The 21961-nt window shown below is 43.0% G+C and overlaps 2 protein-coding genes across 2 annotated transcripts; both read right to left on the bottom strand.

The window, feature by feature from the left end:
- Window positions 1-3450: 3450 nt before the first annotated feature.
- Window positions 3451-5761, bottom strand: LOC135103975 (glutamate receptor-like). Its single transcript, XM_064010845.1, has one exon. The coding sequence runs from the start codon at window positions 5261-5263 to the stop codon at window positions 3728-3730; it is 1536 nt and encodes a 511-aa protein (XP_063866915.1). The 5' UTR covers window positions 5264-5761; the 3' UTR covers window positions 3451-3727.
- An 8049-nt stretch (window positions 5762-13810) lies between these two features.
- On the bottom strand, window positions 13811-15889 carry LOC135104015 (glutamate receptor U1-like). Its single transcript, XM_064010878.1, has 4 exons — window positions 15209-15889; window positions 14951-15121; window positions 14315-14432; window positions 13811-13920 (listed from the first exon to the last, which is right to left on the bottom strand). Exons 1-4 carry the CDS (start codon window positions 15887-15889, stop codon window positions 13811-13813), a joined length of 1080 nt encoding a protein of 359 aa, XP_063866948.1.
- Window positions 15890-21961: the final 6072 nt, after the last annotated feature.

Raw genomic sequence — 21961 nt, 5'->3', positions numbered from 1 at the left:
AAACTTACGAACAAGAACAGATGAAATACACAAGCGGGAATTCTAACATGGACTGCACGCAACACGCTGATCGAGAAAACCACAGAATTCACTCACATAATATACCATTCTTTACGGACCTTTAGAAAACAATTTGACTCGGCAGCAGAATCGGCGGGTGCGAATCCAACCGGAGTTTTGTGCAAATGTCGACGTGGTTATCAGGTGAGGTGTAGATATGATGACGGTAGCAACGCTCACCATGCACAACACTTGTAACGACACCTTGTGAACGCATTACCACCAACCTCAAATAAGACACGAAAGGAATAAAGTTTAAAATAATGAAGTTTGATATTGCCATTAGCTCCATCATCATCATTGCCATCATCATCACCATCAATACCATCATTATTACCATAATTACCACCATCACTCTCGTCATCACCATTATTATCATCATCATCATTATCATTTTCACCATCATCCTCTTAAATGCCATAATTACCACCATCACCAGCACCACAAACACTACCACTACTACCATCGTCATCATCATTATCATTAATATCATCTTAACCTAGGAATCCACAGAGCAGCTTCAAGTGTCTCCTGATCTTGATACAGAAAGCTTAGAAATAATTTTTGAAGTCAGTGGTGAGTGAAGTATTGTTTCGTGCTGCTCTAGAGGTACTCAGTTACTGTCAAAAGGGAAAGACGTTTATAAATGTCATAAGCAACGTTTAGAGTCTAGAATCAGTGATCGTAAACAGAAAATGGGAAAAACAAAACATATCATTATAGGATGGATGACATTTGGTAGGCACAGACACATATTGGGCTTCTTGCCCAACTCTTCTCTAAAACACAGAGTATACTGAATATTCATATTTATGGCTATGAAACGTGGAAAACAGCGAAATTGAAGCTGAAACAATGCCGGATGTTGTTATTGTGTTCATATCTTCACCCCACTCATATTGAAAGTCTGTTGCGAATAGGGAAATGTTTATGGGAATAAGAGAGCAAACTAACTACACCATGAAAATTGTAAAATAATTAAACTGGAAAGGGGCGACAGTATTTTCACGTCTCCAGGCATTTTTCTCAAAAAAGTATATTATAGAAATCTCCAAAACTTTGGTCAGTTTAGTTCCGAAAGGAATCTTATACTCCTCTTTCGAAAAAGTTCAAGTGAAGGATAAGGAAGAGGGGCAGGCAAAGAATTAAGATAATGCTTAACTCTTGAACAAAATAAGGGTGATGATGAATATAAAGTCTTGTGCTCCTTACCAAGTTCACAATAAAACAGTACCAATGGGAATAATGGTAGAAAATAGCAAGATATACAACATTGTGATGACGATGAAGACAGTTTGTTTAAAGAGGAGTGTTGCTGAGGCAAAAAATCTTTCCATCCTACACTGTTTGCTAAAGTTGTGAGAGATGATGCTCTTCATACGTGGACGAGTAAGGACTCTATACAGTCAGCAGTTAGGAGGACAAAAATTGGTGGACACGAAACCTCAGATAGGCTGTAGTTAAAATAGATAGCTGAAAACGCTAAAATATATAAGAAACTGTCAAAATAAATAAATAAAAGAACAAATCTGAATTAAGGACAACTAAGTAATTAAGGAAGGAAAACATTTGAAGTACGAAGAACAAGGAATAGAATAGTTCACAAGCGTCGCGGAGGGAGTCGAGGAAGCAGGTGGGGAGATGAGGCGGGAACACTTGCAGGCACAACTTGGCAGAGATTCACTCCGTGCCGCCGTGATTTATGGAGCAGCAGGGGAGGTGTTCGTGCACCAGTGGACTTGTAATGTTTGATGACGATGATGTTGGTGATAATATTCAATGCGTGACGCCAAGCAAGCATAACAAATGGCTGGAAATATCTCCAGCTTCTGACTCACTATTTTCAACTCATTCCCTTCATGGTCATATACGTGCCTGTGTGTGTGTGTGTGTGTGTGTGTGTGTGTGTGTGTGTCCACTACACTGCCTTCCACTCTTCACCTCCCATCACCTCCACGCATCGCCCTGATACCACACCTTCTACCCATCTCCTACTGGCACCCTTTTCAACATCACCACCCATCTCTGGTAATGTACTGTTGAAGAATGTCAATTTCCAGAGTGGGGGTCTAGTTCTGTGGCGCTCTATGGCTTCTCTATGTATTTCTTTTCTTTTATTTTTGATGACTTGAACGTCAAGTGAATAAGGTTGAAAAATGCAGACTAGACTCATCAGCGTTTTGTGATGTTTTTAAAAAGACGTTAACCTTGCTCCGTAGACACAGCTGCGGCTCTGTACTATTGCTGTAGGGTATCGTCTCTTGCAAGTCCTCTCAGGCGCAGAGAGAGAGAGAGAGAGAGAAAGAGAGAGAGAACTGGGGGGTGGACGTAGGAAGAGAGGAGAGGGAGAAAGTTACGGGAGATCTAACTGCGTGTCTGTGTGGCCGACTGACTTGGGACTGAAACATCAATTCCCTGTTCGACGTGTTAGGTCGTGTTGGAACAGAAGACCTGGAGGAAAAACGCCAATCTGCTTTCTATTGTACATGAAAAAAAAAAAAAAAAAAAATATATATATATATATATATATATATATATATATATATATATATATATATATATATATATATATATATATATATATATATATATATATATATATATATATATATATATATATATCTTTTCTTTTCTGTCAACATGCACAAGGCAAACTTTCTGGATATGTCATATTAAAGAATTATTCCAAAGGTAGTGAGAGTACTTGAGATGTACACTGGACGAGGGTGCTCCAGGAGTGTCAGTTTGATGGAATGGAGCGACTGGCAGCAGTGCGGCGCTTGTGGTGATGGACGAGCAGCTCCAGCAGCAGGATGGCACCGCTGGCCCCCCACACAGCGACTAGGATATACAAGATGCTTTGATAGTGCTGAAGGGTGAGGGGCGAGGCATGATTGTTGTCTCCAGAGCCTTGCCGCTGATTACTGAGGCCGCCTCTGCTTGTTAGAGCCTCAGTGATCTGAGATCTTTTGTCCTGTGGGATAAATATTGCCCTCAGTGTTGCGTCCTGATTATCTTGGTGTAGTTATGTCAACAGTGTGTGAAAAGTAACGATTCTATGCACTGGTGTTGTGTGGTATGGGGTATCTTTACCAAAGGAGACGAAAGATCAAGGCAACATAGATTGTTGGGTCGGTGCCCAGATAATTTTTGCAGACCCACCTGCATCCAGTGTTGCACCAGACCACCACTCAACAACTGCTGGATTCCTTGGTCAAACTTGTACCTCCAGGGAGTGTGTTTTGGAAAGAGCAAGACTACCGGACTAGTCAGCAACAAGTCCCCCACCCTGTAGCAGGTTCCCAGGCTCTAGTAACGACCGATATTGTTTAGATGCTGTGGCCACAGGGCAGCACAAGTCTCGTGCAATGATTGTAAATTACGTACTAAACGTTCACGAAATGATAAATAATTTCAAAGTGTTAATCGGAAACCACCCACCTTTTTTGTTTTGATAACTGTCGTTTCAAGTGATCTCACCAAGAGGGCGTGGGTGTCCTCCATCATGGCGTCCGTGCAGTCTTCCTTGGTAAGAAAAAGATCCACTTTTTTGCTGAGTCTTCTCAAGGTTAGATCCTCACTCTCCTCCAGCGCCGTGGACATGACGTTGCTGGAATCCACCATGCTCACCCTGATGGGAAAACAAGCCACAATTCCAGACTGTTCGTTACGCTTCAGTATTTACAGTAGTAAGGTATTTTAGTATTACAGTACGCGCTTGTGTGTCAGACAAAGACCTGTATTCACTGTCGGCGATCTCCTGCAGATCTTGGAGACGGCGTGGGTAAACGGGACTGGTGAAAATTCCTACCAGATTGGATGTATAAGCTACTGTTATTACTAGACCGTGCACGAACCACAGAGCCATCAGGATCCTCAGTGGCACTGCAGCTGGCAAGAGAGGCACGCTCTGTGCCACCAGTGGTCTCTGGATGTCCAAGCAGATGGTGGCTAGACCCCTCGTCGGCCTGTTTCTCTCCAGAGACTGTGACCATCCTTCACGTACTCGCTCCTGCAATGAAGAACACATTGCTAGAAAATACTGCATGCAAAAACGTGTATATTTTTCTTTATTAGTAAGGCATGGAACCCTTCTCACCCGGAGCAGTGTGAAACAGGTTGAGGCCAAGAAGGCGAAGAGCACTGCCAACCAGACAGAGCCTTGAAATACTTTTGCAAAACTCATCCAGTTGGGCAGCGGGTCCGGACTCCGCAAGTAGACCCCAAAGCCATCTATATGTATTGGGGTGGAGAAATCGAAGTCCCTGCTTCTATTGATGTCTAGAAGAAAGCTATTTATTGTGAAGTTCTTCTCGCGCCTGTGAACCATTCCCAGAACACCATCCCAGACGCCATTGGAAGAAGCTCCCCACTTGGAGTCCGGCGAGTTGTTCGTCGCGGTGTAACTGAAATTCAGCTTTGCTGACAAACATTCCATCATGTCTAATCCGACTCCGTTTCTTTTCAGGGGATCCTTTACACTTGGGAAAAAGAAGGGTTCATCCTTCAGTCTAGAAGCAATGTGAAATGTGTATCCTTGGAAGGACGGAAACCTGTCCGGGAACAGCGCCTCCCACCTGTTGAATGATTCGCGCTCCCATGGGCCGAGGAGCCGCACACCACTGGAGAAGGGTAGCACAGTGTACACACCCAGAGCATCGGAGCCTCGATCTGCCTCGGCTGACATATGTCCGATCAGCGTTAGCTTCTCCACGCCGCTCAGCGCTTCATCCCTCAGCACGCTGGCGTCGAGGGACGACCCCAGGCTGAAGAGTAGCATGTTGCAGGGCTTCCAGTGCAGCCACAACCCTCGCAGCAGCTCGGGCCGGGCCGTGGGCCACAGCACGACGTGCAATATGGAGGAGGAGGAGGAAGAGCCGCGAGGGAGCGCCGCTGCTTTCACCTGCTGTTTTGACCGCTGCCTGTGGCTATGGTCGACACCAAGACTCAGGGTGAAATGAGGCGTGCGCCGCACAGCCTCCACAGCAAGGACTTCCTGCCGCACGTCTGCTGGAAGGGCGGCGTCCAGATGTAGCGCCAGAGTCTTCCCCCTGGCAGGTCCGGACACCATCTCGCTCAGCACTTGCAGCTGCCTCTGTTGTAGCCGATCCTCTTTGACGGCTGTACTGCTGCTTACAAAAATTACTTGAAGGAGGCTGCTGATGGCTGCTACAGCTGTTGGTCTTGTAGCTGCTGTTGTCATGTCTGATGCAGAGCGGTGTGCGCGAGAAGCAGCAGAGGATCAGCGATAGCGATCTACAAGATTACCTTTTCGTGTCACGGATTGAGGAGGACTGCCGCTCGTTGGGCTCCAGGTGAAGCAACACTAAGAGTTTGCTTTCTGGAGTGGTGGCAATGAAAGTCTCTGGGAGTCATTTTTGGTATCGATCGTGTGATGACTTTACAGCTAGCCACTTGGACTCCGTATGGTTAGCAATACTAAATGATTATTACAACACTACAAAGTAATATTCACTGATGTTTGAAGAATATCGAGACCAAACTGTGCCCTTTGGCGTCACCTGTGTGAAGGGACCCAGGCACTCTGCCTCAAACACTGGCGTATTGATTTGTCTGATTAATGTTCTGAGAGCCTCGAGTACCTTACGCAATTCTAAACATTAAGTAAACATTGCAGGGCTTTCATGGAGGAAGTTATTATTTCACATTTATCTTTCACACGACTCAAATGGGGAGCGCCGATCCCGGGATCCTAATTCCGCGGTGTTTTGAATTGGTGAATTGTTATTATTATTTTTTTTTTTCTATGTGGGAGATGTGGTCTGTAATGTATAATCTTTTATGGCGCCTTGTGTCACTACTTCTTGATCTTCATTAGAAGGATTTCACCTGGTGATTCATGCGCGGCAACTCCATCTTCTTGCTTGGCTAACATGTCATCATGACGTCACGTGTTGATGACTTGTGTTCGTTGATGTTTGCACTTCACATTAAAGTTAATAATTCACACACACACACACACACACACACACACACACACACACACACACACACACACACACACACACACACACACACACACACACACACTTTTCCACAATTACTCAATCATGAATGGTCAGGAATTAAATTTAGGTGTACAAGAAACGTTCTTGCAGTATTCGTCCTGCCAGAAGTCTGGTGTCACACAAATTTCTGCCCGCGCCACTACTCACTCTCGTAAAAAGGTAACTATCAACGCTTCCAAAAAACAAGGGAGAAAAAGAGCTCACTGGCAATATACTGTAGGCGACGTATTTAAAATCCAGTCAATACATCCATCATCTAATCAATCATTCAGTGTGGATGGCAACTACCCGAACATTTCTCTACTTCAAACTGAGCATATAAAGAAGTAAGGCATGCAAGAAACATTCGTGGAGAGCAGTTGATAAAGTAGCACCGACACCAGGACAGCTGTTAGTTTTCACGAAGAAGATGCCAAGTAGTAAAGGTGTTAGAAAGGCTGTGGATTCCATTCACGAAGGTTCCTCCATGAAAATTTCCTCAACAGTTATTTCCCTTCTTAACAAATGTCCTATCTTCACTTTAAACTACTCTGATTTACAGTTGGGTTAATGATTTTTTTTTTTTTTTTTGTGGGTGGGGGGGAGGGAATATATATTCTTGGTTAAATGTTCATAGAGGAATTTATCTATTTAGAACTTGCGGTATGCATGTTAGGTGGTTGATGAGGAAGTCCTTCCATGCTTCAGGTATATTGTATACAAAAGGAAAGGTATACTTGTTAGCGACTGGACACGAGTAAAGGATGCCGTTGTCTCTCTCCGGTGGACGCCATGGAGATCGCGGGAAGACAGTGTGAAACAACTGTCACATCTGATTTGAGCAGAGCAAACTTAGTATTGTTCAGTGCCTCAAAAACTCAATTTCTCCATCTGTCAACTTAACACAACCTTCCAGACAGCTATCCCCTCCTCTTCAGTGATACTTAACTGTCCCTCTCTTCTACACTGAACATTTTCGGTCAGTCCTTTTCTTATTATCTAAACAGCAAACTTCACATCTCATTTCTAGCTAAAAGAGCTTCTTTGAAGTGAGGTCTTCTGAATCGTCTCCACCGGTCCTTCTCACCCACAGCTGCTAACTCAGTACAGAGGCCTTCTCCATCATGCTTCACATATATGTGGGGATTCCAGTCTCACTGTTAAGACAGGGAGGAATTAAAAGCTTTTGCCTCGTCAATTTCTCTCCTCTAACTGACTGTTTTCGGCCTCTCTCTCTCATCGCCGTAATGTTGCATGTCACAATTCGTCGTGTGACACGCAGGTCACACGAACACATATAATATAATGAAATATATGGATATTGAAGAAAGAGTAATGATAATCAGCCTAGTTAAGAAAGGCCTTAACGAGATAAAAATAGGCCTCTTGACAGCAAACAGCACCTTCAGAGACCGCAAAAAAAAATATATATATATATATATATATATATATATATATATATATATATATATATATATATATATATATATATATATATATATATATATATATATATATATATATATATATATATATATAGGGTATAACCTTGCCAAGACTGAAAAAAAAAATGTTAGGGTTACGCGAAGATCAAGAAAGCATCGGCGTTGAGAGGCTGAAGGGAATCAAGCGCAGGTAAGCTTTACCTTAATCTATTAAACCATTTGCAACATAATTTTTTTCCGGGTTTTACGTCCGGTTCCCCTAGCCTATCAGAGCTATGACGGTGCCCCCAAACGAAGGACTTTCATTAGGCATTTGAGAATGCCCTTCTTTCCCTGGGACCGGGACAAGAATTCGAACCCGTGCGCCTGAAAACCCCTCGGCTGCAAAGAGAGTGCAGTTCCGTTGTACCAAGGCGGACGTAAACCATTTATAGTAAATACAGCTATATAATGCAAAGTGAAAGTATTATCAAACAAAAACAAGAGTTACATGAGTGTAATTTAATAGTTAACCAGGATATGTATCCTCAGGATACATATCCATATATCGATGATTATACCACGTGACATCAATACACTACGACCTCCAAAAACAGAAGAAATAAAAGCAAAAACCTTAAATCTGCACAATAATTGATAATCATCTATTAGTCACAGCAATTCCTCGCTGAAACCATCGTCTCAAAACCACACGGTATTGCAGATAGGGAGTGACACAGCTAAGACAACGTGAAACAAAGAAGTAGCGGGTGGCGACACACCACACGCAGATTTGCAGCAACAAAATTTCTCATAAGGATCCCAAATGTGGCCCTAATTGTTAGCTCTAAACACAAAGAGTTTGCTGTAACTTCTCACGATGATGAAAATAACTGCATGAAAGTACGTACGTAAAAGTTGTGTGAATCAGATATTCAATTAATTTACGGAAGTTAAAGGCAGAAGTTAAATATTTCGATAAGGAAACCAAAGAACACATAAGCACACAAAGACAATATTTCGTATTCTTAAACACTGTAGCGTCTTATCCCGACTACTTTCAACAGGTTTGCGAAAGTTCATGATCTATTGATACTTTAGGAAAGATTCTACACTATCATTGGAGAAAATGTCCGAATAATAATAATGGAAGGAATAAATCTAAGTCACGAGAATGAACGTACGGTTTTGGATTGAGTTGAAGAGAAGTAGACATGCAGGTAAGAACAAAAGCTTGATTCACATCCTAGTTGTCGAAGACCATGTTGATCTAGAAACTGTTCTACTCCCTCTTGCATCCTGGCTCCCTTCTGTGGAGCAGCTGATTGGTGCGCTCATTTTTTTTTTTTTTTAATGTAGGAAGGACACTGGCCAAGGGCAACAAATATCTAATAAAAAAAATGCCCACTGAAATGCCAGTCCCATAAAAGGGTCAAAGCAGTGGTCAAAAATTGATGAATAAGTGTCTTGAAACCTCCCTCTTGAAGGAATTCAAGTCATAGGAAGGTGGAAATACAGAAGCAGGCAGGGAGTTCCAGAGTTTACCAGAGAAAAGGATGAATGACTGAGAATACTGGTTAACTCTTGCGTTAGAGAGGTGGACAGAATAGGGGTGAGAGAAAGAAGAAAGTCTTGTGCAGCGAGGCCGCGGAAGGAGGGGAGGCATGCAGTTAGCAAGATCAGAAGAGCAGTTAGCATGAAAATAGCGGTAGAAGACAGCTAGATATGCAACATTGCGGCGGTGGGAGAGAGGCTGAAGACAGTCAGTTAGAGGAGAGGACTTGATGAGACGAAAAGCTTTTGATTCCACCCTGTCTAGAAGAGCAGTATGAGTGGAACCCCCCCAGACATGTGAAGCATACTCCATACATGGACGGATAAGGCCCTTGTACAGAGTTAGCAGCTGGGGGGGGTGAGAAAAACTGGCGGAGACGTCTCAGAACACCTAACTTCATAGAAGCTGTTTTAGCTAAAGATGAGATGTGAAGTTTCCAGTTCAGATTATAAGTAAAGGACAGACCAAGGATGTTCAGTGTAGAAGAGGGGGACAGTTGAGTGTCATTGAAGAAGAGGGGATAGTTGTCTGGAAGGTTGTGTCGAGTTGATAGATGGAGGAATTGAGTTTTTGAGGCATTGAACAATACCAAGTTTGCTCTGCCCCAATCAGAAATTTTAGAAAGATCAGAAGTCAAGCGTTCTGTGGCTTCCCTGAGTGATATGTTTACCTCCTGAAGGGTTGGACGTCTATGAAAAGACGTGGAAAAGTGCAGGGTGGTATCATCAGCGTAGGAGTGGATAGGACAAGAAGTTTGGTTTAGAAGATCATTAATGAATAATAGGAAGAGAGTAGGTGACAGAACAGAACCCTGAGGAACACCACTGTTAATAGATTTAGGAGAGGAACAGTGACCGTCTACCACAGCAGCAATAGAACGGTCAGAAAGGAAACTTGAGATGAAGTTACAGACAGAAGGATAGAAACCGTAGGAGTTTGGAAATCAAAGCTTTGTGCCAGACTCTATCAAAAGCTTTTGATATGTCCAAGGCAACAGCAAAAGTTTCACCAAAATCTCTAAAAGAGGATGACCAAGACTCAGTAAGAAAAGCCAGATCACCAGTAGAGCGGCCTTGACGGAACCCATACTGGCGATCAGATAGAAGGTTGTGAAGTGATAGATGTTTAAGAATCTTCCTGTTGAGGATAGATTCAAAAACTTTAGATAGGCAGGAAATTAAAGCAATAGGACGGTAGTTTGAGGGATTAGAACGGTCACCCTTTTTAGGAACAGGTTGAATGTAGGCAAACTTCCAGCAAGAAGGAAAGGTAGATGTTGACAGACAGAACTGAAAGAGTTTGACTAGGCAAGGTGCAAGCACGGAGGCACAGTTTCGGAGAACAATAGGAGGGACCCCATCAGGACCATAAGCCTTCCGAGGGTTTAGGCCAGCGAGGGCATGGAAAACATCATTGCGAAGAATTTTAATACGTGGCATGAAGTAATCAGAGGGTGGAGGAGAGGGAGGAACAAGCCCAGAATCGTCCAAGATAGAGTTTTTAGCAAAGGTTTGAGCAAAGAGTTCAGCTTTAGAAATAGATGTGATACAAGTGGTGCCATCTGGTTGAAATAGAGGAGGGAAAGAAAAAGAAGCAAAGTTATTGGAGATATTTTTGGCTAGATGCCAGAAATCACGAGGGGAGTTAGATCTTGAAAGGTTTTGACATTTTCTGTTAATGAAGGAGTTTTTGGCTAGTTGGAGAACAGACTTGGCATGGTTCCGGGCAGAAATATAAAGTGCATGAGATTCTGGTGATGGAAGGCTTAAGTACCTTCTGTGGGCCACCTCTCTATCATGTATAGCACGAGAACAAGCTGTGTTAAACCAAGGTTTAGAAGGTTTAGGACGAGAAAAAGAGTGAGGAATGTACGCCTCCATGCCAGACACTATCACCTCTGTTATGCGCTCAGCACACAAAGACGGGTCTCTGACACGGAAGCAGTAGTCATTCCAAAGAAAATCAGCAAAATACTTCCTCAGGTCCCCCAAACTAGCAGAGGCAAAACGCTAGAGGCACCTTCGCTTAGGGGGATCCTGAGGAGGGATTGGGGTAATAGGACAAGATAAAGATATGAGATTGTGATCGGAGGAGCCCAACGGAGAAGAAAGGGTGACAGCATAAGCAGAAGGATTAGAGGTCAGGAAAAGGTCAAGGATGTTGGGCGTATCTCATGATATTCTTGCCATTTTCTTTTTTTTTCACATTATGTAATTTTTAATCACCTTATCAGTTGGCATTGCTCTAAGCTGTTATCTTAGAATATCAATAGGGAAAAAATTAATATTAAAAGAATTTGCCCTTTAAAAAAAAAAATGTGCAAACAAACTTACATTACGTACATAAACACGTTCATGTAACTGTCAACACGCGCCACTGGAGGCGTGGCGCATGTTGACGGACATACAGATGAGCTGATGTAAATAATATGATTAGTTGTTTCCACAATTCTTTTTTTTTCTGAAAAGGTTAATACATTGACATTATTATTATTGGTTTCCTGTTGATATTTTCGAAAATCAGCTTATGACAAGACTAATTGGTAAGGGATTCAAAATGCCTGAAATATAAATATTTCCGGTGGTGACAAGAACAAAATGAGTGCACGAATAGGCTTCTTCGTCACCATAGACTGCGAACAACTATATGTAGTCAAGATATATGACTACTTAATGTAACTCCTGCACCACGGTGACAGTTACTTGTTATCGGTACGGGTAAGTGAACCGACACTATGATGCGAGTGCACACCGGGTCACGTTACTCTTCAGAGGGACAGGTTCTAGCCTCTGTATGATATTAAAGAAGAACAGTTTTCCTTAATTTAGTTACACAGGTCACAGGTTTTAAGTTCCTAATACTAATAAAAACGATGAACCAGTGGAAGTTCCGAGTATTTTTGCCAATGGTCAGAAGCATTCAGTGTTCCTCCTGGATTCTTTACGTTCACTGTACAGTAAGTCTTGACACAATCGTTTTCCGATCATTTTCTCTCTCACTTTCAAGGAAGTTCACACCAGCATTGAATCAGGAATACAACTATTAAGCGTTAAATCACAATTACTAAATAAACACAATCCTATGTCTATGTCCCAAATAAAGTACACATGCAAGAATAATGATATAATCACGTTTACGTTGTTACGAGTAGGGCTGTAATAGTGAGAGAGAGAGAGAGAGAGAGAGAGAGAGAGAGAGAGAGAGAGAGAGAGAGAGTGTGTGTGTCATGGTGACTCATCCTCGTTCCGCATGCTTTGAGTTTTATATAAAACTGCGCGCAGCTCACCCCACTTTAATTCCTTTATGTTTTCTCCCACTTCCCCTCATTCCCGAGAGCTGAATTTGATGAGTGATAGAGTGGAAGGGTTGCCCTTCATTATAAAATAATCAAATCCCGTCCTGCCCCCTTTACAAGCGCGAAATTATTTTTATAACATGTGTACGTTTTGGAGGGAGTTAACTGTGTCTGCGAGCGAGTGGGCCGGGCCTCTCAGCCCTCCTTCCCCCGTTTTCTTTCCCCTCCCTTTCCGGTATTTTGTACCCTCCTGAGCGTGGATCGCCCCCCCCCCCCACCGTCTTTCTTCCCTTCGTCTCCGTGCTATGAGGAACCAGTTGGAGCCGAGCTATCATAAGAGATATGTGAACTTGGAGAGCTGGCGGGTTAAGGGCGAGTATTTGTGGGCTGTATTAGTTATTCTTGCGGGCATTTTACCGGTGGTAGGCCTCCTCCATACTAGTTACTCTAAGCCCCAAAAGGGAGGCTGTGGGTGTTTTGCCGCTCTTATTAACTGAAGCAATAAGCTGCCTCGTTTTAGCTCCATTCATTATTGTATGTGTCCTCAAGTTTTGGCTGGAGAAGATGAGAAGACACTCGCCCCTCCCTTTTCCAGTCATTGTAGTCCCTTGTGTCTTGAGTGTGTCGTATTTGTCAAATGCGACTAGTCCTGGCTGATAGCCTTGTTTGTTCAGGCCAGAGGATGGATACATTTTCTGTAAGTGCCTTGTGGTTAACTTTCTTTTCTCCCGACTCGCCACTGTGTAGGGAAAGAGTCGGTCTTCTGAGAAACTGAAGATTGTTTAGCCCAATGCCTGATGTCCAGAATATCTCGTTGGGCGCGAGTGAGAGACATTATATATTTTGGTCTATTTGTGTTGTCTTTGTTTTTGTCTGTTTCTCCCTGGCACGTGGCTTGGCGAGTTCTTTCGTTGCTATTGTAAGAAGTTGGTGTTGTATTTTGTATCTTCCCTGTGGTTGAATGAAACAGGGTAACAACCTCTGAGGCATGACAGCTGTTTGCGACCAAGAAACTGCCTGGATTCGTATTGTAAGCGAACCACACTAGGCTGGGTAGTCAAGAGCAGCCAAGGAGAGACTTCCGGTCAGGAAGACGACTGCGGTAATTCTAGTGTTAGGGAGAATTGTACGAAGCCCCGTTGCTCAAGCCTCTGAAGAATCAGGGGGCGTTTCTGCCTGCTGACCTCTCTCTCTCTCTCTCTCTCTCTCTCTCTCTCTCTCTCTCTCTCTCTCTCTCTCTCTCTCTCTCTCTCTCTCTCTCTCTCTCTCTCTCTCTCTCTTTTCACCTTTCGGGTTCGCCATCATGACCGAGGCGTGAGCGATTACGCCCTCCTAGTTTCTCGTTGTCCTGCCTTCCTGACTACTCACTTCATAGGGCGATTCCTCGATTCTTTGCAGAATTGTTTCCTGAATTATGGATCCCAACATACTAACTGTTGTATTACTAACTGTCATATATAAACAAATCTCATGAAGCACTGCGAATTGTGGTGGTGATAGTTGTGGTGCTGAGGGCGGTGCGGTGATGGTGGCTGTACAGTGCAACATCAATGCAAGTCGGCAGAAATATCACAAAAGCTGCAACAGAATCATTAGCATGGAAACAGTAATCCCCAGATGGAAGCGGCTCGTCCACTCCCTGCTTCACCTTTATGCTAGAAACATTGGTAGATATATAGATAGATAATGAGGCATTAAAGTCTAATTAGATTCATGAGCAGCAAGATAGAGACAGACAGCCAGGGTGGCGTTGGGAAAGAGGGAGAGGGAGAAAGGCGAGAAAGTTCTATGGGTATGTGGATATGTTAGTGTGTGACTTTGTGGCCGAATGACCAGAGATTAAAAGTTTAATTCATTGTTCGACGTGTTAGGCGGTGTTAAAATAGAGCCTGGAGGAACAACGACAATCTGCTTTTGTAGCTCCAGCAGCAGGATGTCCCCCCCCCACACACACACAATGACAAGGATGTACAAGATGCTTTGATTGTGCTGAAGGATGAGTGGCGAGGCATGATTGCTCTTTCCAGAGCCTTGCCGCTGACTACTGAGGCCGCCTCTGTCAGAGCCTCAGTGATCTGAGATATATTATCCTGTGGGATAAATATTGCACTCAGTGTTGCGTCTTGATTATCTTGGTGTAGTTATGTTAACTGCGTGTGAAAAATAATGATGCTGTTGACTGGTGTTGTGTGGTATGGGGCTTCTTCACCAAGGGAGACGAAAAATCAAGGCAACGTAATTTGTTTGGTCGGTCCCCAGACCATTTTTGGCGACCTGCCTGTATCCAGTGTTGCTCCAGACCACCACTCAACAACTGCTAAACTCCTTCAACAAATTTGTACTTCCAAGGAGTGTGTTTTGGAAAGAGCAAGACTACCGGACTGTTCACGCTCACCCTGATGGGAAAACAAGCCACAATTCCAGACTTCGTTATGCTTCAGTATTTACAGTAGCAAGGTATTTTAGTATTACAGTACGCGCTTGTGTGTCAAAGACCTATATTCACTGTCGGCGATCTCCTGCAGATCTTGGAGTAGACGGGTAAACGTGGGTAAACGGGACTGGTGAAAATTCCTACCAGATTGGAGGTATAAGCTACTGTTATTACTAGACCGTACACGAACCACAGAGCCATCAGGATCCTCAGTGGCACTGCAGCTGGCAAGAGAGGCACGCTCTGTGCCACCAGTGGTCTCTGGATGTCCAAGCAGATGGTGGCTAGACCCCTCGTCGGCCTGTTTCTCTCCAGAGACTGTGACCATCTTTCACGTACTCGCTCCTACAATGAAGAACACATTGCTAGAAAATACTGCATGCAAAAACATGTATATTTTTCTTTATTAGTAAGGCATGAAACCCTTCTCACCCGGAGCAGTGTGAAACAGGTTGAGGCCAAGAAGGCGAAGAGCACTGCCAACCAGACAGAGCCTTGAAATACTTTTGCAAAACTCATCCAGTTGGGCAGCGGGTCCGGACTCCGCAAGTAGACCCCAAAGCCATCTATATGTATTGGGGTGGAGAAATCGAAGTCCCTGCTTCTATTGATGTCTAGAAGAAAGCTATTTATTGTGAAGTTCTTCTCGCGCCTGTGCACCATTCCCAGAACACCATCCCAGACGCCATTGGAAGAAGCTCCCCACTTGGAGTCCGGCGAGTTGTTCGTCGCGGTGTAACTAAAATTCAGCTTTGCTGACAAACATTCCATCATGTCTAATCCGACTCCGTTTCTTTTCAGGGGATCCTTTACACTTGGGAAAAAGAAGGGTTCATCCTTCAGTCTAGAAGCAATGTGAAATGTGTATCCTTGGAAGGACGGAAACCTGTCCGGGAACAGCGCCTCCCACCTGCTGAATGATTCGCGCTCCCACGGGCTAAGGAGCCGCACACCACTGCAGAAGGGTAGCACAGTGTACACACCCAGAGCATCGGAGCCTCGATCTGCCTCGACTGACAGATGTCCGATCAGCGTTAGCTTCTCCACGCCGCTCAGCGCTTCATCCCTCAGCACGCTGGCGTCGAGGGACGACTCCAGGCTGAAGAGTAGCATGTTGCGAGGTTGCGGGGAGGAGGAAGAGCCGCGAGGGAGTACCGCAGCTTTCACCTGCTGTTTTGACCGCTGCCTGTGGCTATGGTCCTCGCTGACGGCTGCACTACTGGTTACAAAAACTACTTGAAGGAGGCTGCTGATGGCTGCTACATCTGCTGGTATTGTAGCTACCACTGTCATGTCTGATGCACAGCAGTGTGCGCGAGATGCAGCAGAGGATCAGCGCTGGCGATCTACAAAGTTACCTCTTGGTGTCACGGACTGAGGAGGACTGACGCTTATTGGGCTTCAGGTGAAGCAACATTAAGGAAGCAATGTGTTTCGTTCCCTTTTCATTTGAAGGTTTGCTTTCTGGAGTGGCGGCAATGAATATCTCTGGGAATCGTTTCTGACAATGATTGTTTAATGACCAGACACAATTTTGATATTATATTCCCTGAATGACTACATGATTATTACATTACTACAAATTAATATTAAGGGTGATCAGTATATAAACTGATGTTTGAAGAATACTACTATCAAACTGTAGCCTATTATGTCACCTGTATGAAGTCACCCAGGCACTCTGCCTCAATCACTGGCGTATTGATTTGCCAGGCTAATGATCTGAGAGTTTCACGTACCTTACCCAGTGCTAAACATTGAGCAGATATCATTATTATTATTTTATTTTTTTTTTTTTTTTTTTGAGAAAATTACTATTATTCGACATTCATGTTTTTTTTCGCCCAACTCGGATATTTTTTTTTTTAAGTTGTTGACTTCTAGGTATTAAATCTTATGATTTTCTTTGTCTCCTTTGATGAGCGCCGAGCCTTGACCTCGATAATGCGGTCTTCTGAATCTGTAAACTGCTATTTCTGTTGTGTGTTTTGGAATGTGGGCTATAATGTATGACACTATTACTCATTTTGTCATAGCTTTTTGGTCGCCCTTACATCGCTTTCACTTGGTGACTGAGGCGTGGTGGCTCCATCTTCTTGCATAGCCAACACAATTCACCAAAGGTCTTGCTGACCTTTGTTAGCTGATGTTTACACTTCTACACAGCAAAGTTAATAACACACACACACACACACACACACACACACACACACACACACACACACACACACACACACACACACACACACACACATTTATACAATTCCCTGAAAGTTATAAATGGTTAAAAGTCATGCAGACTTTTGTCTTTAGGTGTACATGAAGCGTCCTTATAGTATCCATAGGTAAATGATGCCATCCTGTCGGAAACAGCCCATTTTTCAGGCCATTGCCGATGAGGCCGAGAACTACCCGCGCTCTTCCCATCAACCATGTATTTAAGTGAGTAGATAGAGGAGATCATCAGGGTGGAGTGAGCCTCTGCACCAAAATACTAACGTTTCTCAAAAATTTCTTCCCGGCCCGCTTATTTTCGAAGTCTGGAAGAGTAAGTGCCAATCACTCTTGAATATGCAAAATTGGTTTACGCTAGGTCAGGTTAGGTTAGGTTTAAGTTGGGTTATAACAGGAGATCGATTACTATGAAAAATTTGTGTGAGAATCACAATGAGAGTATTTTCGAGAATATCCTGTGGCTAGTTCCGGAGCTACAGGCGGACGTCATCACAGACGAGCGCATATGTTGGCACAAACTTCGGAAAAAAATGTGCCCGGACCACCACTGACCAAGGCTGACTGCCTTCGAGGGGTGACTATCGAAGCTTCCAGAAACTTTGGGAAGAAAAAGCTCACCTGCTTTATAGGCCAAGACATTAAAAACCGATCAATACTTCAGTCATTCAATTAATTAGTTAATCAAGACGGCGACTACTTCAAAATGTTTGTACCTTGAAGCAAGCATGTTAAGAAGACGTACAGGAAACATTCATGAAGAGGTGTTCATATAGTAGCAGCGACAGCAGGACAGCTGTAAGTCTTTACGAGGGAGGTGTTAATTAGAATAGGTGTTAGACAGGCTTCTTCTTTTTTTTTCCAATATGAATTCCACTCATGAAGGTTTGTCTATGAAAATTTCTTCCATTTATCCTCTTTTCACCTGATAAATTCTCCACCTTCAGCTTGCACAAACTACTCTGATTTACAGTTGAGTGATGAAATCATTTCTGAGGATATATTCTGGTTTAAATGTTCGCTGAGGAATTCTTCTGGGAAGAACAGATATTGTCAATAAAGATGATATGTCAATATTTCCCTTATGAGTCCCAAAAGCGTCTCCAAATGCTATATCTAAAGATGAAGCGTTTGCGATTCACTCCCTTCGATTGTGAAAGTAACTGTACGAAAGTTGTTGGAAAAGTTTGTACTTTGTGTATGTGGAAGTTGTATGAATCAGATATTCAGATGTTTTAGGGAAGTTAAACTCAAGGAAAGTTAAATATTTCGATTCAGAAGAAAGTTTGCCATTTGAAGGTCATGCGAGGCATAGATTTTGTTTATAATATCTAGATCGTTGGATAACACGGAATAGCAACCCAGTGACAAAAAAAGCAACCAAACAATTACACAAAAGGGAAAGATAAGATTTCGGATTCTCAAACTCTGTGGCATTTTATCTTGATACTTAATAAGTTCTAGTGGAAGTTACTCAGGTTTTCGAAGGTTCATTCTTCTACTGATAGTTCAATAATGTTTTTTCTTTAACATTGGGGAAAATGCCCGAATGATATTCTTCGAAAAATTCTTACGACTCAAAAACATTTCAAGATATGGATCCTTATTAAGTCTGAAGTGTTGGCCAAGCATCTAGAATACACGATAACAGTGCGAGCTGAGCGAATGATCAAGAGGTTGGTTTCACTTTCTATCGAGCGTTGCTAGTTTCTCCAAATCCTTACATATCTCTCTGCATCCTGAATATACTGCATATAAAAAAGAAAGTTCCGAAGGCTGTTACTCTTCTTCAACAGCGTACTCTTACAAGGAGCCAATGGAGGCATGGCACGTGTGATGACAAACATATAGACGACCTGATGTAAATAAATAATATGTTTAATTGTTTCCATAATTTTTCTGAAAGGTTAATACTTTGACATTATTATTTGTTTCCTGTTGATATTTCCGAAAATCAGCTTAGGAAAAGACTAACTGATGAAGGGATTGAAAATACCTCACATTTAAATATTTCCTGTGGTGACACGAACATAAAGAATGCACGAATAAGTTGCCCGACCGACAGGTGGAGAAAGCTTCTTCGTCACCTTAGACTGCGAACAGCTATACGAAGTAAAGATGCATTACTACTAATTGCTATATTACTTGTTGTATACTGACTTATGAAGCACTGCGAATTGTGGTGGTGGTAGTTTTGGTGCTGAGGGCGGTGCGGTGATGGTGGTTGTGCAGCACAACATCAAGTCGGCAGAAATATCACAAAAGCTGCAATGTAATCATTAGCGTGGAGACAGCAATCCCCAGGTGGAAGCGGCTCGTCCACTCCCTGTTTCACCTTTATGCTAGAAACGTTGGTAGATATATACATAGATAATGAGAGATTAAAGTGCAATTAGATTGATGAGTAGCAAGACATAGACAAATAGACAGACAGACAGGCAATCAGACAAACATATAGAAGAATAGATAGATAGATAGATAGACATGAATAGATAGATCTTCGATGTATTAGGGAGGGCGAGCAAAAGCAAAGAATATCGATAAGAAGAAAAAACTTGTTTATAATACCGTCCCATCCCATCCCCCCCAAAAAAACGGTCGTCTGAAAAAGGCCATTTTATTTTCTGGGGTGTCTTGATGCTCCTCTTTTGAAACAATTCCATTCGTAGACAAGGAGAAATACAGAAACAGGAAGAGAGTTCCAGCGTTCACCAGCAGAACGCATGAATGAGTGAAGCTACTGGTTTACTCTTGCATTAGTAAGGTGGAGTGATTAAATATAGATAGGCACACGGATAGGCAAGACAAATACATACATACATACATATTTACATAGGTAGGTAGGCAGATAGAATACTCCAGTTTATTTATTGTAACGAATATTTGTCCTGCTCGTTTTGACTTATTCATCTCTCTATTCATTATGTATTTTTTTTTTTTATTAACTCGTTGATTTAGTTACTAGATCACGTTGAAGTTATTTATTTATTTTTTTTAAGTTCATTGGTTCATTAGTTTATGCAGCAGTTAGTTATCTATTCATCAGGTTACCTTTTCTTCTTTCTTAGTTTATCAAACGGTATATTAATCTTTTTACTCCCTTAGACGCATACATATGTCATTTATTTACTGATTCGTTTTTAGCTTATTCAGTTAATTTTCCACGTTCACTAACACTGATATATTAATTCATTCATCAGTTTATCAATATGGATTCATAACTTCGACCAAATCCCCTTAGTGTTGAACATGATATCCACTGCCCTGAATATTCCCCGCTAAACCTTACAAATTTTCCTCTCTCTCTCTCTCTCTCTCTCTCTCTCTCTCTCTCTCTCTCTCTCTCTCTCTCTCTCTCTCTCTCTCTCTCTCTCTCTCTCTCTCTCTCTCTCATTTATACATATACACAGCAAATTGTTTCTAGCATTCCCCTCTTCCCCGTTTGTCTCCCTCTCTTTTTTCTCCCACCCCTTTCTCACCCTCGCTCTCTCCTTCCCTTATGTTCATCTTTGTTAATCCTCGTTATTCCACTCTCATAGTTTGTTTTGCCTGTAATTCTCACATGCCAGCTATTGTTTGGTTATTCTTGTGTCTCTCCTTCTTTGTTTCCAATATTAGCCTTGTTTTTATTTGTTTATTAATTTCTCCTTTCTCTCTCTCTCTCTCTCTCTCTCTCTCTCTCTCTCTCTCTCTCTCTCTCTCTCTCTCTCTCTCTCTCTCTCTCTCTCTCTCTCTCTCTCTCTCTCTCTCTCTCTCTCACGCACACACACTCCCACACACACACACACACACACACACACACACACACACACACACACACACACACACACACACACACACACACACACACACACACACTGCGTTGCCGAGAAGGTCTGGGTTTGAGTCCCTGCACCAGCAGCTCATAAGTACGGGATGTAAGCCGAGGGGTTGTGATCTTGCCGTCCCGGTGCGTGGCGTGTGAGTGGTCTCATTCCTATCCAGTGATTGGTCTGTATGAGCTCTGCGTTCTTTCCATAGCTGTGTCATAAAATCAGTTGACGACCGTGAGTGGATAACACATACGAACGCATATACGTAATTCCTCTGACAGTAATCACATTTTTCGATGTGCAAACTAAGCTTCACTTTTTTTTTATTACTAATCATTACCTTCTTAATAATCCACGCCCCAGTTACAGTATAATAGGATGCTTTATATGTCGCCGTGAACCCCAAGGCCTCGTCCCAGGACAGTAATTCGGGGCCGCAAACTTGCCCTGGTTCGCGTGCCTCGCAAGACGGTGTCTCGCGACATGTTTATTGCGACGTGCGGCCAAAGGGGCGTGTGAAGGGAGGGACTCACATAACTCTTGTCACTGCTGTTGCTATTGCTACCACAGCTGGTGAGAGAGAGAGAGAGAGAGAGAGAGAGAGAGAGAGAGAGAGAGAGAGAGAGAGAGAGAGAGAGAGAGATTAATAAATTATTGTCACTTCTTCTCTAAAACCAAAAGTGATCACTTCCTTTCACTCAGATGAATGTAACAATGATATGAAAAACAATCACAAGTGTAAAAAAAAAAAAAAAAAAAATAGAAAAAAAAAAAAAAAAAATGGAGCGGCGAGGGTCACAGGGACGGCCTGCAGCGAGCAGTAGCACTGGAGTGTGTGTAGCGTTGGGCGAGCAGCTCCCCCAGCAGGACAGCCCCGCTGGCCACCCAGGCGAGGCCCAGAATATAAAACGGACCTTGAAGGTGCCGCAGGCTAAGGGGCGGGGCGGGGCCGTCCCTTCCAGAGCCTCGCCGTCCACTACCGTCGCCACCGCCGCCCTCGGTCAATTCGGCATTTTTCACCTGCAATGTAATGACTACTGAATTACTGAATTACTGAAGTGACATTGTGTGCTGATTCATGTTTTTCTTGCCGTGTGTGTGTTTGTGTGTGCATATATATATATATATATATATATATATA

Source organism: Scylla paramamosain, chromosome 10 (assembly GCF_035594125.1).
Source record: "Scylla paramamosain isolate STU-SP2022 chromosome 10, ASM3559412v1, whole genome shotgun sequence".
In the NCBI taxonomy this organism is placed as follows: Eukaryota; Metazoa; Arthropoda; class Malacostraca; order Decapoda; family Portunidae; genus Scylla; species Scylla paramamosain.
Note: the sequence above shows the minus strand (reverse complement) of the source record. Positions and strands in the feature narration are given on the sequence as shown.

Bases quoted from the DNA above. Each gene is read 5' to 3' on its own strand.
- LOC135104015 (XM_064010878.1), bottom strand. From the start codon at position 15,889: ATGCTACTCTTCAGCCTGGAGTCGTCCCTCGACGCCAGCGTGCTGAGG. The intron at 15,122-15,208 runs GTGAGAAGGGTT...TCTTCATTGTAG, and splicing joins CCTGTTTCACACTGCTCCGG to GAGCGAGTACGTGAAAGATG. The intron at 13,921-14,314 runs GTACATCCTTGT...ATTCTGTTGCAG, and splicing joins CAGCACAATCAAAGCATCTT to CTTTTGTGATATTTCTGCCG.
- LOC135103975 (XM_064010845.1), bottom strand. From the start codon at position 5,263: ATGACAACAGCAGCTACAAGACCAACAGCTGTAGCAGCCATCAGCAGC.